General features: G+C 38.4%; 1 protein-coding gene across 3 annotated transcripts in view; it reads right to left on the bottom strand.

The window, feature by feature from the left end:
- Positions 1–6: 6 nt before the first annotated feature.
- Positions 7–19,249, bottom strand: part of LOC127697614 (vitamin D 25-hydroxylase) — a 40,265-nt gene continuing 21,022 nt past the window's right edge. For 2 of the 3 annotated variants that reach the window (XM_052200881.1, XM_052200897.1), the window contains 3 exons: positions 18,762–19,091; positions 9,007–10,032; positions 7–7,574 (listed from right to left, as the gene is read on the bottom strand). In XM_052200881.1, coding sequence (XP_052056841.1) covers positions 9,857–10,032; positions 18,762–19,091 — 506 coding nt within the window. In that variant the 3' untranslated portion in view covers positions 7–7,574; positions 9,007–9,856. Of the gene's footprint in view, positions 7,575–9,006; positions 10,033–10,717; positions 12,684–18,761; positions 19,092–19,249 lie in introns of those variants that run through there. The other variant, XM_052200889.1, reaches the window with a different exon arrangement.

Here is a 19,249-nt window from a genome sequence, read left to right as displayed (position 1 = left end):
GATGAGTAGAACTAATTGGTTCCTTTATTATAGTTGCTCAGCCACAATGAACAGCTTTGAAGGGTTTGTGGGGTAGGCAGTACAGGGATAGAGAGCTTCTCAGGAGAAAGAAACATTTTACACTGAGTGCAGAAGAATTCAATTAAGATTTGATATGATTGGAGTGAGAAACAATAAGAAACAATACAAATTGGGTCACAACAGGAGAAACTATTTCCACATTGGAGAAGCCAAGGGTTTTAGGCATGTAGGAACATAGTGTAGGAAGAAGAACTGATTAATGAGGAGGGATGGATGGTTAATGATGTGCCTTCTGTAGTATGGTATGCCATTTAAGTTCTACTCCTAAGGAAATTGGAACTAAAGGGTTTTGACCTGAGTGAAATGATTCATTCTTTCTATGGGGTCATTAACACTGTTCTGAATTTAGCTGTGGGAGGCCACTGTTTGGATTGAGCTTCTTCTTTCTTCTGCCTTTGGCCCCAATAGACTAGACAAAGCCAAAATGTTCATATCCAGACTGAAATGTCAAGAGAATTAGAGTCCCAACATTGTTTTGCTGAAAACGACTTCAGTCTATCTGAGTGTCTTGAGCAGAATAATGAAGTCTCCTGTGCTCACCTAGAACAAAACAAAAAGCTAACTCTTGCACTTCTCCAGTTGTTCTCTTTCCTCATTCCCACCTTACAAAAACCTGCCAGTCTACCAGTCTTGTAGGAGAGATCTTTCTATAGTTTGTAGACTCAATAGTGCCCTGATTTATATTTGGTAGATAAAAGCTTATATGATCTATAACTGAATTTATTATAATTTTTTCTTTTGACATTTTTAATTTTTGTTTTTGACAGTGAAAGAACAAGATTTAGAGTCTGGGAAACCTTGTAAGTTTTGGCTAGATAAGTTACAGGGATATAGGCTGAAATAGAAATGGTCTTAAGATTTAGGATACAGAATCAATTTCCCTGGTAACTAATTGGATTTGATTAGCAAGGAGAGTAAGAGAATTCTCATTTGCAAATGCAATGTCTGAGGCTGAGATAGATTTTGGATATAATTGAGGGTAAACAGATGAATTCAGATTAAAACGGAAGGGTTTGATACATTCTTGTGTAGTCTAGTATAGTTGCATTCAGGAGAGATGGGTTAATGTCTGGTTTCACTTGATAATGAAAGCTACAAGGTGGAGTCAGAATATAGGGAGAGTAATAATGCTTGATCAGAACTGAAACAACTAGGTAGAGGAGACGTCTAAGAGAAACTGGTAAAAAAGAGAAGATGAAAATTAGAAGTCCAAGTAAATGGATCTTTTTCTTTCTTTTTTAAAAGTTATTATTCATTCTTTTTTCACACTTAAGATTTTATTCCCCTCCTGGTCCACCCTCCGACTGTTCTGCACATTCACACACACACACACACACACACACACACACACACACACACACCCGCCATACATACACAATGTTAAGCAAGCCAGCCTGGGCTACAGTGTTACAGTGTGATACCATATCTTAATTTTCTTAAAGACATGATCAGGATTGTGTGTTACATGCTGCCTGAAGAATGAACTCATAATAATATGAAAATGTTTTGATTCTAATAAGCATAATATAACCTTTGTTTGCAAAAAGTTTAATTGGTGTTATGGGAATCGTGCCAGAATCCCAGGCTACTCAGACCAGAAGACAGAGAGGAAACAGAAACCAAGGGAGGGGGGGGTGAGGTACATTAAAAAAACCCAACACCCATCCAACAAAAATAAACTCAGAAATCTAAACCCATAATAACTACAAAAATCTCGATGACTAAATGCCAGTGTAATAATACAAGTCAGGGAAACATGGCATTACCAGAGCCTAGCTATCTTACTACAGCAAGCCCTGAATATTCTAACATACCGAGGAGCACAATGACTTTAATTCTCATTTTATGAAGATGATAGAGATCATTAAAGAGGAGATGAATAAATCCCTTAAAGAAATACAGGAAAATACGATCAAATAGGTGAAGAAAGTGAACAAAATTGCTTAAGACTTAAAAAATGGAAATAGAAACAATAAAACATAGACTGAAGGAAACCTGTAGATGGAAAATCTAGGTAAGAGAACAAATTACAAGCACAAGCATCACCAATAGAATACAAAAGATGGAATAAAAACCTCAGGTGTAAAGATATGATAGAAATTGATAATTTGGTCATGGAAAATGTTAAATCTAAAAAGGTTTTGAGACAAAACATCCAGGAAATTTGGGACATTCTGAAGGGACCAAACCTAATAAGAATAGGAAAAAAGATTCCCAGCTCAAAGGCCCAGAAAATACTTTTAACAAAATCATAGAAGAAAATTTAAAGAGATGCCTATATATGCAAGAAGCTTCTAGAACACCAAGTAGATTGAACCAAAAAGGGGGGGAATCCCCCTGCCACACAATAATAAAAAACACTAAATGTAAAGAACAAAGAATATTAAAAGCTGCATGGGAAAAAGGCCAACTAGCATATATAAATGCAGACCTATTAGAATTATACCCAATTTCTCAATAGAGACTCTAAAGGCCAGCAAGGCCTGGACAGATGTATTGCAGTCTTGAAGAGATCACAGATGATAGCCCTGACTACTATACTATTCACAGTAAAACTTTCAATCACCATAGAGGGAGAAAACAATATATTTCATGACAAAACTAAATTTAAACAATGTACACAAATCCAACCGTTCAGAAAATACTAGAAAGAAAACTAATCCTTAACTGTACTGAAGAAAACACAGGGAATAAATTTATACCAGCAAAACTAAAAGAAGGAAAAATACAGATACACATACTCTACCACCAACATTTAAAAGCAGGAATTAGTAGTCATTGGTCTTTAATATCTCTCAACAACAATGAACTCAATTCCCCAATAAAAAGACAGAGTATCAGGACAGATGAGCAAACAGGATCCATCATTCAGCTGCATTCAAAAAACAGACCTCAACATCAAAGATAGGCATTACCTCAGAGTACAGGCTGGAAAAAGATTTTCCAAGCAAATTGACACAAGAAGCAAGCTAGAGTAACCATTCTAATATCTAATAAAATAGACTTGCAACCAAAATTAATTAAAAGAGGTGGACACTTCATACTAAAGGAAAAATCTACGAAGATGATCTCTCCATTTTGAATATGTCCCAAATGGCACCCTCATTTGTAAAAGAAATATTACTAAAACAAACCACACATTTAACCACACACATTAATTGTTGGAGACTTCAACACCCTACTCTCACCAATTAACAGATCATCCAGATACAAACGAAACAGATAATGGAACTAACAGACGTTATGACTCAAATGGACCTAACATATCTACAAAATATTTTATCCCAACACAAAAGAATATGCATTCTTCTCGGCACGTCACAGGACCTTCTCGAAAATTGACCATATAATTAGTCACAAAGCAAGTCTGAACAGATATAAGAAAATTAAATAACACCCTGTATCTTTTCAGACAACCATGGATTAAAGCTGGACTTTAGAAACAACAGAAAGCCTACAAACTCATGAAACTGAACTCTATGCAATAACCACCGAGTCAAGGAAGAAATAAAGAAATTAAAGATTCTAGAATTCAATTAAAATAAATGCACAACATACTCAAACTTTCAGGACACAAAGTATTAAGAAATTTCATACCAGTGACTTTATAAAGAAATTAGTGAGATCTCATACTAGCAACTAAACAGTGCACCTGAAAGTTCTAGAACAAAAAGAAGTAAACACATCCAAGAGGAATAGATAGATAGCAGGAAATAATCACACACAGGACTGAAATCAATAAAATAGAAATAGAGAAAACAATATAAAGAATCAATGAAACAGAGTTTGTTCTTAGAGAAAATCAAGTAGAGAAACCTATAGCCAAACAAACTAAAAGCCACAGAGAATATCCAAATTAACAAAATCAAAAATGAAAAGAGGGCATAACAGATACCAAGGAAATCCAAAGAATCATTAGGTCATGTTTCAAAATTTCTGTACTTCACAAAATTGTGAAGTCTAAACAAAATGGATGATTTTCTTGATAAATACCACTTAGGAAACTTAAAAATACTGGGTGAATTACTAAGTAGACTTATAAACCCTAAGAAAATAGAATGAAAAGTCTCCCAACCAACAAAACCCAAGGCAAGGTGGTTTTATTTTAACAAAATTCCACCAGACCTTCAAAGAAGAGTCTCCTTTAAATTGTTCCATAAGATAGAATTCTGCCAAATTCATTTTATGAGACCACCATCACCCTGATACCTAAACCACACAAAGACTCAAGAATGAGATTTTTCAGACCAATCTCCCTTATGAACATTGATGCAAAAATACTCAATAAAATACTTACAAACCTAATGTAAGAATACATCAAAAACATTGTCCACTATGATCAAGTAGGCTTCCGATCAAAGATGTAGAGATGATTCTACATAGGACAATTCATCATTGTTAATCCTACATATAAACAAGCTGAAAAAACAACAGCAAAACCCACATGAATATCTCACTAGATACTTAAAAAGACTTTGACAAAATCTAACACCCCTTCATGATAAATGTAGTTTTGGAGAGATCAGGGATACAAGGCCAATACCTAAACACAGTAAAGGTAATATACAGCAAGTTGATAGCCAACATAAAATTCAACAGAGACAAATATAAAACAATTCCACTAAAATCAGGGACAAGTGAAGGCTGACTCCATATCCAATATAGAACTTGAAGTTTTAGAGCAATAAGACAACGAAAAGAGATCAAAAGGATACAAACTAGAAAGGAAGAAGGCAAAGTATTGCTATTCGAAAATGATAGTATACGTAAGTAACCCCAAAAATTCCACTAGCACACTTCTACAGCTGATAAACCCCTGTATATAAACTTTTTTAAAAAGTCAGTTGCTCTCCCATATACAAACAATAACTTGACTGAGAAAGAAATTAGGGAAACAACACACTAGCCACAAATAATATAAAATATCTTCTTGTTACTCTTACCAAGGAAGTGAAACACCTGTATGACATGCATTTCAAGACTTTGAAGAAGATATCAGAAGATGGAAAGATCTCCCATGCTTATGAATCAGTATGATTAACCTAGTAAAAAAGGCCATCCTACGAAAAGCAATACAGATTCAAAACAATTCCTATTAAAATTCCAACACAAATATTTATAGACCTTTAAAGAACAATATTCAACTTCATATGGAAAAACAAAAACCCCAAGTTAACTAAGAAATTCTGTACAATAAAAGAACTTCAGGAAGTATCACCGTTCCTAATTTCAAGCTGTACTACAGTGCAATAGTAATAAAAAACTTCATTGCACTGGCAGAAAAACAGACATATTTATCAATGAAATCAAACTGGAGAACCAGAAGCAAATTCACACATCTATGGACACTTGATTTTTGACAAAGAAGCCAAAATTACATGCAATGCAAAACAAAAAACCAACAAAAAACCAAAGTACATCTTCAACAAATGGTGCTGGTCCAAATGGATGTGTGCATTCTGAAGAATGCAGATAGATTCATATGAATCACTCTGCACAAAACTCAAGTCCAAGTGGTCCAAAGACCTCAACATAAGCACAGATACACTAAATCTGATAGAAGAGAAAATGGGCAATAGATTTCAATGCACTGGCACAGGAGACCACTTCCTAAGCAGACCACCAACAGTGCAGGTACTGAGATAAATAACTAATAAAAGGGACCTAATGAAACTTAAAAGCTTCTGCAAGGCAAAGGACACAGTCAAAAGGATAAAATGGCAAACTACAGCCAGGGAAATGAGTTTCACTAACTCCACATTAGATAGAGGGCTACATACAAAATATATAAAAAGCTCAAACTAGACATTAACCCAACTAAAATAATGGGGGTACAGATTTAAACAGAATTCTTGACAGAGGAATCTCTAATGGCTAAGAAGTACATAAATGTTCAAAATTCTTAGTTATCAGGAAAATGCAAATCAAAATGACTGAGATTTCATTTTACACCTGTGAGAATAACTAAAATCAAAAGCTCAAGGGATAGTTCATGCTAGTGAGGAGGTAGAGCAAGAAGAGCACTCCTCTATTGGTGGTGGGAGTGCAAATTTGTACATCCACTTTGGAAATAAATTTTGTAGTTTCTCAGAAAACTGGAAATAACCAGCTATACCACTCCTGGATATAAACCCAAAAGAAGCTCCACCATACCACAAGGACACTTGGTAAACTATGTTCATAATAGCTTTACTTGTAAGCAATACAGATTCAACACTATTCCTATTAAAATTCCAAGTACTTTACTTGGAAACAACCTCGATATCCCTCAACTGAAGAATAGATAAAGAAAATGTGGTCTATTTACACAATGGAGTATTACTCAGCTATTAAAAGCAAGTACTCACCATGGTCCTGTGAGAAAATCAGTTCTGCTACTGTTTGAGTAATGATGTGAGATTTAATTTTAATCTCAATAGCTAGTGCCAGAATTCTACTTATAAAAGTAGCTCATTCTTGAGCTGAGTAAGGAAGAAATTAAAGTTACCCTATGGGAATAGGTATGAAATAGCAAGAGCCCAGACAACGAATAAAGACATAGAACCTCATGTCTAAAGGTGAGAGGCACAGAGAGGAAGTGACAGTGATTATTTGTTAAAATAAATATTTTCAGAGGTAGATGATGAAGGAATGTGGCATTCCTTGTGGAGTTACAGCCTGAGATATGTGAACAGAATCTTGCCCTGTCTGGGAATCCTATGAACAGTCTTCTTTCATGTTTCATCTTTACTGTGGTTTAACAATAAACATTAAAAAGAATTATATTTCAAAAAAAAAAAAAGGACATCATGAAGTTTGCAGGCAAATGGTTGGAACTAGAAAAAAATCATCCCGAGTGAGGTAGCCCAGACCAAGAAGGACATATCTAGTATATACTCAACTCATAAAGTGGATATAGTCATAAAGTAAAGGATAGCCATCTACAAAACAAAGACTAAAAGAAGCTAAGTAACAAGGAGGGCCCAAGGTGGGACAATAGAGAAGGGAAAATGGATTAGACATCAGAGGAGGCTGTGAGGGGGGATGGGTGAGAGAAGAGACTCGGAGGGCACAGGAGGGGTGAGGTGAGGGGGAGGATGGAGGGAGAGTGTATTGAGAGAGATAACTGGATGGGGGTGGGGAAGCATCACTGAAACAAAAGACTTAGGACAATGGAAATTCCCAGGGCCCCAAAACCTTAGACACAGTTTTTCCTGCCTATAAGACATGAGGAGGTAAAGATGGAGCAGAATTTGAGGAAAGGGTCAACCAATGACTGGCCCAGCTTAAGACCCATGCCATGAGAGGGAGCCCAGTCCTTATACTATTAATGATATCCTGCTATACTTGGATACAGGAGCTGAGCATAACTGTCATTATAGAGTCTTCACCCAGCGACTGATGGAAACTGATGCAGACACCCACAGGACAACATTAAGTGGAGCTTGGGGAATGCTGTGGAAGAGCTTGAAGGATTGAAGGAGCCACAGGGGTGAAGGACACCATAAGAAAACCTGCAAAATCAGGAGGATCAATGGAACACGATTGAAGATCCAGAAATGAACCCACACACTTATGGCCACTTGATCCTCAACAAAGAGGCTGAAAACATCCAATGGAAAAAAGATAGCCTTTTCAACAAATGGTGCTGGTTCAACTGGAGGTCAGCATGCAGAAGAATGCGAATTGATCCATCCTTGTCTCCTTGTACTAAGCTCAAATCCCAATGGATCAAGGACCTCCACATAAAGCCAGACACTCTGAAGCTAATAGAAAAGAAACTGGGGAAGACCCTTGAGGACATCGGTACAGGGAGAAAGTTTCTGAAAAGAACACCAATAGCGTATGCTCTAAGAGCAAGAATTGACAAATGGGACCTCATAAGGTTACAGAGTTTCTGTAAGGCAAAGGACACCATCCAGAGGACAGATCGGCAACCAACAAATTGGGAAAAGATCTTCACCAATCCTACATCAGATAGAGGGCTAATATCCAATATATATAAAGAACTCAAGAAGTTAGACTCCAGAAAACCGAACAACCCTATTAAAAAATGGGGTACAGAGTTAAACAAAGAATTCTCACCTGAAGAACTTTGGATGGTGGAGAAGCATCTTAAAAAATGCTCAACTTCATTAGTCATTAGGGAAATGCAAATCAAAACAACCCTAAGATTTCATCTTACACCAGTCAGAATGGCTAAGATTAAAAATTCAGGAGACAGCAGGTGTTGGAGAGGGTGCGGAGAAAGAGGAACACTCCTCCACTGCTGGTGGGGTTGCAAATTGGTACAACCACTCTGGAAATCAGTCTGGCGGTTCCCCCGAAAACTGGGCACCTCACTTCCAGAAGATCCTGCTATACCACTCCTGGGCATATACCCAGAGGATTCCCCACCATGTAATAAGGATACATGCTCTACTATGTTCATAGCAGCCCTATTTGTAATTGCCAGATGCTGGAAAGAACCCAGGTATCCCTCAACAGAAGAGTGGATGCAAAAAATGTGGTATATCTACATAATGGAGTACTATTCAGCCATTAGAAACAATGAATTCATGAAATTCTTAGGCAAATGGATGGAGCTAGAGAACATCATACTAAGTGAGGTAACCCAGACTCAAAAGGTCAATCATGGTATGCACTCACTAATAAGTGGATATTAACCTAGAAAACTGGAATACCCAAAACATAATTCACACATCAAATGAGGTACAAGAAGAAAGGAGGAGTGGCCCCTGGTTCTGGAAAGACTCAGTGAAGCAGTATTCGGCAAAACCAGAACAGGGAAGTGGGAAGGGGTGGGTAGGAGGACAGGGGAAGAGAAGGGGGCTTACGGGACTTTCGGGGAGTGGGGGGCTAGAAAAGGGGAAATCATTTGAAATGTAAATAAATTATATCGAATAAAAAAATAATTTAAAAAAAAAAAAAAAAAAAAAAGAAAACCTGCAAAATCAACTAACCTGGGCCCATAGCTGCTCATAAACTGAACTGCCAATGAGATAGCCTGCATGGGATGGACCTACACTGTATATATGTAATAGTTGTGCAGATGGCTCTTCATGTGAGACTCCTAAAGTAGGAGCAGGGGCTTAATCTAACTTCTAGGCCTTCCCTTTCCTGAGAAGGGGAAGTAGAGTACATGGGAAAGAGGTGAGTTTAGAAGGAAGGCTGAGGAAGAGAGGATAGAGAAGTTTTGATCAGGATGTAAAAAAATAATTAAATCATGAATCATGCATTCTATTCCAACCTTAATCCTTTCATGTTACCTCTAAATTTCCAATTGTTATGTCTGCCCAGGATTTTCTTTCCCTTGGAACTAGAAATATCTTAATATATCAGATGCCAAAACCTCCTAATTTGAACCAGAGAACTAGGAAATTTTTACCAGATAATACAATTAAAATTAAATCCATGTTCTTCCTACTTTTAAAAAAGACTTTCTATTATTTTAATTATGTATATGTGTAGGGGTATACATCACACCATTACGGGAGTGGGAGTAAAGTTCCTTAGGATGAAGACAAATGAGAAGAATCTTAAACTAAGCAAAAGGTTTGTTTAGAGCACACATGGCCCTTTTCAGTATCTTCATAACACCTGTACCTCTGTGCTGTTCAATAAATTCTGCAATAAGAATTCATGTAAATTTGAAAAAAACATAATTAATGCTTGCTATTGCTCTAGTACTATTTTAAACAGTGTATTTGTGTTCACTTGGCTTTATAAAAGTGTGGCTTTGGCCCAAAACCATTATTGATTCAACAAGGTTATTCCCCAATACATTTGTGCACTTTCAGCGTCGTTCTGCACAGATGAGGTAGGCCTGGGGTTGTAATGTCATGCCCAACCTGGGCTTTAGGTTTGGAACTAGTTCATGTGGAAAATGCAAATGAAATTGCTGAAGCAATGATGTAAAAAACAAGAACATTTCCATCCGAGCCAGCTGTTCTCCAAGACAATGTCTTCTCCCTGAACAGAAAAGGCAAATATTTAAAGACCATTTATTAAAATTAATATCTAATATTTGGTTGTCATTCATGAAATTGGGAAATTAAAGTATGTTAGAAGATAATGTATTAGGAAAGGAGTTTCTCAAATCTCAATGATTAGAAACTATCACTTCATTGAAGAAACACATTCCTTTATTTCCTTTTATCAGATCATGAACTTTAAAAATTTTGATTCCATCTCTGGCTTCTCTGTATAATACAATAGAGCACTTGACAGGCTATAGAAGGTCTTTGAGGTATGCCTTTTTTTTTTTAAATTGATCCAAGTCCATTTTGACTGACCTACTGGATACTTTACTCAGTGATAAAGATATAGTCCATCTGTCAAGTTCTATGATTCATGTTCTATTTCATAATAGAAGTAGTATTTCCTAGTTAGAGATGACATAATAAACTAGAAGGCAAGAGAACTAGATTCTAGTTTTACCTTAGTTGTCTTTTCTTTCCTTTCTATGCATTTCAGTTTCTTGTACTTGCTCCTGAATTTTCTCTCTAGAAAAGTTTGACAACAAACTCTAAATTCTCAAGCCAAAATGTTTTGAAAGGAACCAGTCAGCTGCACCTTCTCAACAACATTAGCTTTATTTAATTAACTGAGATATGTTTTGAATATAAACAGCTACTCATCATTATTGAATCCATTCTCTCCTGTAAGAATTAATGTTATATATGAGTAGGGATGGAGGACACCAAGGAAACAATGCCCCTCAACAATTATGATCAAAACTCATATGAAGACAGAGACTGAGCATGCACAAGGCCTGCATAGGTCTATACTAAGTTGTCTTCACACAGACACACACAGACACAGACACACACAGACACAGACACACACACCAACACCATGGCTTCTAGTTAAGTATTTTTTATGGGATTCCTGGGTATATGAATGAGTGGATCTCTGATTCTTGTGACTTCTCTGGGCTCCTTTCCAACTCTGCTATTGTTTACTCAACTATGATGTGATAGATTTTGTTTTATTATATCTTACTTTGTTATATTTTATTATTGTCCCATAGAAGTCTGTTTGTTTTAACACAAAGGGGCTGAATTGGATGGGAGGGGAGATAAAGAAGAACAGGGAAGAATAGAAGTAGATTGTAATCAAGATATGTTATGTGAGAAAAAATCTATTTTAAATAAAAAGAAAAAAATACTAAAAAAAATTAATGTGAGCTCCAGCAGAAAGGCCATCAACAGTGGAACCAAGGCGACAGGGTCCTGGCAGGCCCTGCACCCACCACCACTGACCATCACTGGCCAGTCAGGTTGCAAGCGGCAGCCACATCAGAACTCTGCCTCCCACCAGTCAGTTATGAGAGACTTTCCACCATCTTGGCTCTCAGACACCAAAGAGAACCAATAGCCCGAGGTACTCAGACTTAGCCCAAGGACAACATTGCGGGGGTCTAAGCCTGACAGGCATTGGCCTGCACAGAAGCCCTGGGCTATCCGGTGGGCCATCTGTGTGCCCACCTGGCCAGGAGGATGTGAGCCAGGCAGACTCTCCTAGCACTTTCAGGGAGTGTAGGCACGCCTCCATCTTGGCTACCTGTCAGAACCAATTAACAGTCATAGCCCGAGGCAAACATTGCTCAGGCCTAAGCCTGCCAGGCTTTTGTCTAAACTCAGGGCCTGAGCAGCTAGGCTAGCCTTGTGTGCACCAACCCTGTTAGGGAAGCGGCTGCCCAGCAAAGTGATCAGCACTCTGCTGATACCTGCAGAAAAGGTCCCCGCAGCATACACCATCAGCACTCCCAGAAGGAGCAAATGGGCACCACCTGGTTCAGAGACACAATCTGGGGCAAGGCACACTAGGGCTCCCAGGGCACCCAAGGGCAGCACATCAGCAATCTGTGACAGGGGAAAACCAGCCATCCAGTGTTGCGGAATTAGCCCTACAGCCTCACAGGAGGCTCAAACATCATCCAGAGACAAGACCAACGAACACCAGAGATAACAAGATGGCAAAGGGCAAATGTAGGAATGCTACTAACAGAAATCTAGGCAACATGGCAGAGTCTGAACCAAACTCTCCAACATCAGCAAGTCCTAGATACGCCAACACTCCAGAAAAACAAGATTTGGATTTAAGATCACTGGTCATGATGCTGCTAGAAGAACACAAAAAGGACATAAATGAATCTCTTAAAGAAATACGGGGGAACATGAATAAGCTAGAAACCCATATAATGGAAACACAAAAATCACTTAAAGAAATTCAGGAGAATAAGGCTCAAGAGGTAGAAGCCAATAAAGAAGAAACACAAGATCTCCACTTCGGGATCCAGAACAGCCTGGGCTACAATACCACATCTCCAGGCCCTGCAAGAGGCCAGAGGGGCACCCAGGAGGCTGGCTGGGAGGAATCAGTGTGCTCTGGTGAGTCCACCAAGCGCTGGGCGGGAGCCTTCAGGTGTCTACTTCGGGATCTGAACAGCCTGGGCCCCAGCACTTGGTCTCCAGGAAGTGCAAGAGGCCTGGTGTGCACCCGGAGGCAGGCTGGGAGGACACAGGGTGCTCCGGTAGGTCTGGCCCCACAGAGCTTAGGTTCCAGTCCTGAGGCCTCTGGCGGGAGCCTTCAGATCTCCGCTTCGGATCCAGAACAGCCTGGAAAGGATTGATCAAACATTGGAGGGGAATATAAGGACAGAGAAAAAGGAGAGAGGTTATTGGAGAATGGATGGAGAGAAGAAGGGTTATGGGACATATGGGGAGTGGGGGATCAGGGAAAGGGGAAATCATTTGGAATGTAAACAAAGAATATAGAAAATAAAAAATTTTAAAAAAAGAAATGCAAAAAAAAAAAAAAACTTAAAGAAATGCAGGAGAAAGTGAGTCAGTTGACAGAAGTCATGAAAGAGGAAACACAAAAATCTCTTAAAGAATTACAGGAAAGGGCAAGAGGGGCTTCCGGGCGGCCAGCGGGGAGAAGTCAGTGTGCTCTGGTAAATCCAGCAGGCCCCAGCAGGAGCCTTCAGGTGTCTGATTCGGGATCAGAACAGCCTGGGCAACAGCACCCTGTCTCCAGGCAGTACAGGAGGTAAGCTGTGCACCAGAGGCCACCTGGGAAGGGGCAGCTTGCACTGGTGAGTCCAGCATTGACAAGACCAACTAACACCAGTGAGAACTAGATGGCAAAAGGCAAACGCAGGAACGTCACTAACAGAAATCAAGGCAATATGGCAACGTCTGAACCCAATTCTCCTTTACCAGCATGTCCTGGATACCCCATCACACCAGTAAAACAAGACTTGGATTTAAAATCACTGGTCATGATGCTGGTACAGGAACACATGAAGGACATACTTAAAGAAATTCAGGAGAAAATGGATCAAAAGTTAGAAGTCCTTGCAAGGGAAACACAAAAATCATCGAAAGAAATCCAGGAGAATACAAAAGCCAATAATGAGGAAACGCAAAAAACACTTAAAGAAATACAGGAGAACTTTGGTCAACAGGCTGAGGTCATGAAAGAGGAAACACAAAAATCTCTTAAAGAATTACAGGAAAGCACAAACAAGCAAGTGAAGGAGCTAAGCAAAACCATCCAGGATCTAAAATCAGAAGTAGAAACAACTAAGAAAACTCAAAGGGAGACAACTTTGGAGATAGAAAGCCTTGGGAAGAAATCAGGGGACATAGATGCAAATATCAACAACAGAATACAAGAGATAGAAGAAAGAATCTCAGATGCTGAAGATATCATAGAAACCATGGACTCAACAGTTAAAGAAAATGCAAAATGCAAAAAGCTTGTAACCCAAAATATCCAAGAAATCCAGGACACAATGAGGAGACCAAACCTAAGGATTATAGGTATAAATGAGAGTGAAGATTTACAACTTAAAGGGCCAGCAAATATTTTCAATAAAATTATGGAAGAAAACTTCCCTAACCTAAAGAGAGAGATGCCCATGAATATACAATAAGCCTACAGAACTCCAAACAGACTGGACCAGAACAGAAATACTTCCTGCCACATAATATTCAAACACCAAATGTACTAAACAAAGAAAGAATATTAAAGGCAGTAAGAGAAAAAGGCCAAGTAACATATAAAGGAAGACCTATCAGAATCACAGCAGACTTTTCACCTGAGACTATGAAGGCTAGAAGATCCTGGGCAGATCTCATGCAGACTCTAAGAGAACACAAATGCCAGCCAAAACTACTATATCCAGCAAAGCTCTCAATCACCATAGATGGAGAAACTAAGATATTCCATGAAAAAACCAAGTTTACCCAATATCTATCCACAAACCCAGCCCTACAAAGGATAATAGGAGGAAAACACCAATACAAGGAGGGAAACTTCACCCTGGAAAAAGCAAGATAGTAACCTTTCATCAAACCCAAAAGAAGTTAACCAATCAAATTTAAAAATAACGTCAAAAATGACAGGAAGTAACAATCACTATTCCTTAATATCTCTTAACATCAATGGACTCAATGCCCCAATAAAAAGACATAGAGTAACTGACTGGATACGTAAACAGGACCCTACATTTTGCTGCTTACAGGAAACACACCTCAGGGTCAAAGACAAACACTACCTTAGAGTAAAAGGCTGGAAGACAATTTTACAAGCAAATGGTCTCAGGAAACAAGCTGGAGTAGCCATTTTAATATCAGATAAAATTGACTTTCAACACAAAGTCATCAAAAGAGACTCTGAGGGACACTTCTTGCTGGTCAAAGGAAAAATACAACAAGAAGAACTCTCAATCCTGAACATCTATGCTCCAAATGCAAGGGCACCCTCTTTCGTAAAAGAAACTTTATTAAAGCTCAAAGCACACATTGCACCTAACACAATAATTGTGGGTGACTTCAACACTGCACTTTCCTCAATGGACCGATCAGGAAAACAGAAACTAAACGGGGACATAATGAAACTAATTGAAGCTTTGGACCAATTAGATTTAACAGATATATATAGAACATTCTATCCAAAAACAAAAGAATATACCTTTTTCTCAGCACCTCATGGTACCTTCTCCAAAATCGACCATATAATTGGTCACAAGACAGACCTCAACAAATATAAGAAGATCGAACTAATCCCATGCCTCCTATCAGATCACTATGGAGTAAAAGTGGTCTTCAATAGCAACAAAAACAACAGAAAACCCACATACACGTGGAAATTGAACAATATTCTACTCAATGATACCTTGGTCAAGGAAGAAATAAAGAAAGAAATTAAAGACTTTTTAGAACACAATGAAAATGAAGACACAACACACCCAAATCTATGAGACACAATGAAAGCAGTGCTAAGAGAAAAACTCATAGCCCTGAGTGCCTCCAAAAAGAAAATGGAGAGAGCATACATTACCAGCTTAGTGACACACCTGAAAGCCCTGGAACAAAAAGAAGCTATTTCACCCAGGAGGAGTAGAAGGCAGGAAATCATCAAACTCAGGGCTGAAATCAATCAAGTAGAAACAAAGAGAACCATACACAGAATCAACAAAACCAGGAGCTGGTTCTTTGAGAAAATCAACAAGATAGATAAACCCTTAGCCAGACTGACCAAAGGGCACAGAGAAAGTATCCAAATTAACAAACTTAGAAATGAAAAGGGAGATATAACAACGGAAACTGAGGAAACCCAAAAAATCATCAGATCCTACTACAAAGAGTCTATATTCAACACTACTGGAGAATCTGGAGGAAATGGACAATTTCCTTGACAGATACCAAATACCAAAATTAAATCAGGACCAAATAGATCATCTAAACAGTCCCATAACGCCTAAAGAAATAGAAGGAGTCATAGAAAGTCTTCCAACCAAAAAAAGCACAGGACCGGATTGTTTCAGTGCAGAATTCTATCAGATCTTCAAAGAAGACTTAACACCAATACTCTTCAAGCTATTCCACAAAATAGAAACAGAAGGAACACTACCCAATTCCTTCTACGAAGCCACAATTACGCTGATACCAAAGCCACACAAAGATCCAACAAAGAAAGAGAACTTCAGACCAATCTCCCTTATGAACATCGATGCAAAAATACTCAATAAAATTCTTGCCAACTGAATCCAAGAACACATCAAAATGATCATCCACCATGATCAAGTAGGCTTTATCCCGGGAATGCAGGGTTTGTTCAATTTACGGAAATCCATCAATACAATCCACTACATAAACAAACTCAAAGAAAAAAACCACATGGTCATTTCATTGGATGCTGAAAAAGCATTTGACAAAATTCAGCATCCTTTCATGCTTAAAGTCTTGGAAAGAACAGGAATTCAAGGCCCATACCTAAACATAGTAAAAGCAATATACAGCAAACCAGTAGCCAGCATCAAACTAAATGGAGAGAAACTTGAAGCAATCTCACTAAAATCAGGGACTAGACAGGGCTGCCCCCTTTCTCCTTATCTTTTCAATAGTGTACTTGAGGTACTAGCTCAGGCAATTCGACAACATAAGGAGGTCAAAGGGATACAAATTGGAAAGGAAGAAGTCAAACTATCATTATTTGCAGATGACATGATAGTCTACCTAAGTGACCCAAAAAACTCCACTAGAGAACTCCTACAGCTGATAAACAACTTCAGCAAAGTGGCAGGTTATAAAATCAACTCAAGCAAATCAGTGGCCTTCCTATACTCACAGGATAAGCAGGCTGAGAAAGAAAGTAGGGAAATGACCCCCTTCACGATAGCCACAAACAGTATAAAGTATCTTGGGGTGACTCTTACCAAACAAGTGAAAGATCTGTATGACAAGAACTTCAAGACTCGGAAGAAGGAAATGGAAGAAGACCTCAAAATTGGGAAAAACTTCCATGCTCATGGATCAGTAGAATCAATATGGTTAAAATGGCCATTTTGCCAAAAGCAATCTACAGATTTAATGCAATACCCATCAAAATCCCAACTCAATTCTTCAGAGAGTTAGAAAAAGCAATTATCAAATTCATCTGGAATAACAAAAAACCCAGGATAGCTAAAACTATTCTCAGCAACAAAAGAAAGTCTGGGGGAATCAGTATCCCTGACCTCAAGCAATACTACAGAGCAATAGTGTTAAAAACTGCATGGTATTGGTACAGTGACAGGCAGGAGGATCAATGGAACAGGATTGAAGATCCAGAAATGAACCCACACACCTCTGGCCACTTGATCCTGGACAAAGGGGCTGAAAACATCCAATGGAAAAAAGATAGCCTTTTCAACAAATGGTGCTAGTTCAACTGGAGGTCAGCATGCAGAAGAATGCGAATTGATCCATCCTTGTCTCCTTGTACTAAGCTCAAATCCAAATGGATCAAGGACCTCCACATAAAGCCAGACACTCTGAAGCTAATAGAAAAGGAACTGGGGAAGACCCTTGAGGACATCGGTACAGGGAGAAAGTTTCTGAACAGAACACCAATAGCGTATGCTCTAAGAGCAAGAATTGACAAATGGGTCCTCAAAAAATTACAAAGTTTCTGTAAGGCAAAGGACACCATCAAGAGGACAAATCGGCAACCAACAAATTGGGAAAAGATCTTCATCAATCCTACATCAGATAGAGGGCTAATATCCAACCAACAAATTGGGAAAAGATCTTCATCAATCCTACATCAGATAGAGGGCTAATATCCAATATATATAAAGAACTCAAGAAGTTAGACTCCAGAAAACCAAACAACCCTATTAAAAAATGGGGTACAGAGTTAAACAAAGAATTCTCACCTGAAGAAGTTCGGATGGCGGAGAAGCATCTTAAAAAAATGCTCAACTTCATTAGTCATTAGGGAAATGCAAATCAAAACAACCCTGAGATTTCACCTTACACCAGTCAGAATGGCTAAGATTAAAAACTCAGGAGACAGCAGGTTTTGGCGAGGATGTGGAGAAAGAGGAACACTCCTCCACTGTTGGTGGGGCTATAAGATGGTACAACCACTCTGGAAATCAGTCTGGCCCTTCTTCAGGAAACTGGGCACACCACTTCCAGAGGATCCTGCTATACCTCTCCTGGGCATATACCCAGAGGATTCCCCAGCATGTAATAAGGATACGTGCTCCACTATGTTCATAGCAGCCCTATTTATAATAGCCAGAAGCTGGAAAGAACCCAGGTATTCCCTCAATGAAAGAATGGATGCAAAAAATATGGTATACACAATGGAGTACTATTTAGCCATTAGTAACAATGAATTCATGAAATTCTTAGGCAAATGGAGCTGGAGAACATCATACTAAGTGAGGTAACCCAGTCTCAAAAGATCAGTCATGGTATGCACTCACTAATAAGTGGATATTAGCCTAGAAAATTAGAATACCCAAAACATAATCCACACATCAAATGAGGTACAAGAAGAACGGAGGAGTGGCCCCTGGTTCTGGAAAGACTCACTGTAGCAGTATAGGGCAAAACCAGAACAGGGAAGTGGGAAGGGGTAGATGGCAGAACAGGAGGAGGGAAGGGGGCTTATGTGACTTTTGGGGAATAGGGGGCCAGAAAAGTGGAAATCATTTGAAATGTAAATACGAAATATATAGAATAATAAAAGAATGAATGAATGAATGAACGAATAATAATAATACCACAGATAAAAAAATTAATGCTATGTATTCAGACTTGTAAACTCTAGAACAGGTTGATTCAAATTGAGATGCTATTAATAATGAATCATTGTGATACTTTAAAATTATATATTTGTGAATGTTTTCTTACCTAGAGAAAAAGGAATCAAAGCTTCCTTTTTAATAAAATATCCATTGCTGTCCAGAAATCGCTCAGGATAGAACATGTCTGGGTCTTTCCAGTACTTTTCATCAAAGTGAACTGAATAAAGATTTGTAATGACTGTTGTGCCTTTAGGAATGGAATAGCCACGTACAACTGTATCTTCAGAAGTTGCATGGAAAATCCCCAGTGGAACTATATTACAGAATCTTAAAACTTCATGTAAAACTGCTTCAGTATAAGGCATTTTGCATTTGTCTTCCCAAGAAGGTCTCCTGTGGTGGCCCATAATTAAATCAATCTCTTTATGAACTTGTCCTGCCAGAGAAACATGTTAAAGTTATTATGTAATTTGTTAAATTATATGCACTTATTTCTCTTTGGGTTAACACAAATGATTACCCATAATAAATCAATAGAATATGGGTTTATCTAGATTTGAATTTTTCATCATCTGGTACTTACATGAATTAATT

Source organism: Apodemus sylvaticus, chromosome 1, assembly GCF_947179515.1.
Source record: "Apodemus sylvaticus chromosome 1, mApoSyl1.1, whole genome shotgun sequence".
NCBI classification, from domain to species: Eukaryota; Metazoa; Chordata; class Mammalia; order Rodentia; family Muridae; genus Apodemus; species Apodemus sylvaticus.
The sequence above is the reverse complement of the archived record's forward strand: the minus strand, read 5'-3'. Positions and strand labels throughout refer to the sequence as shown.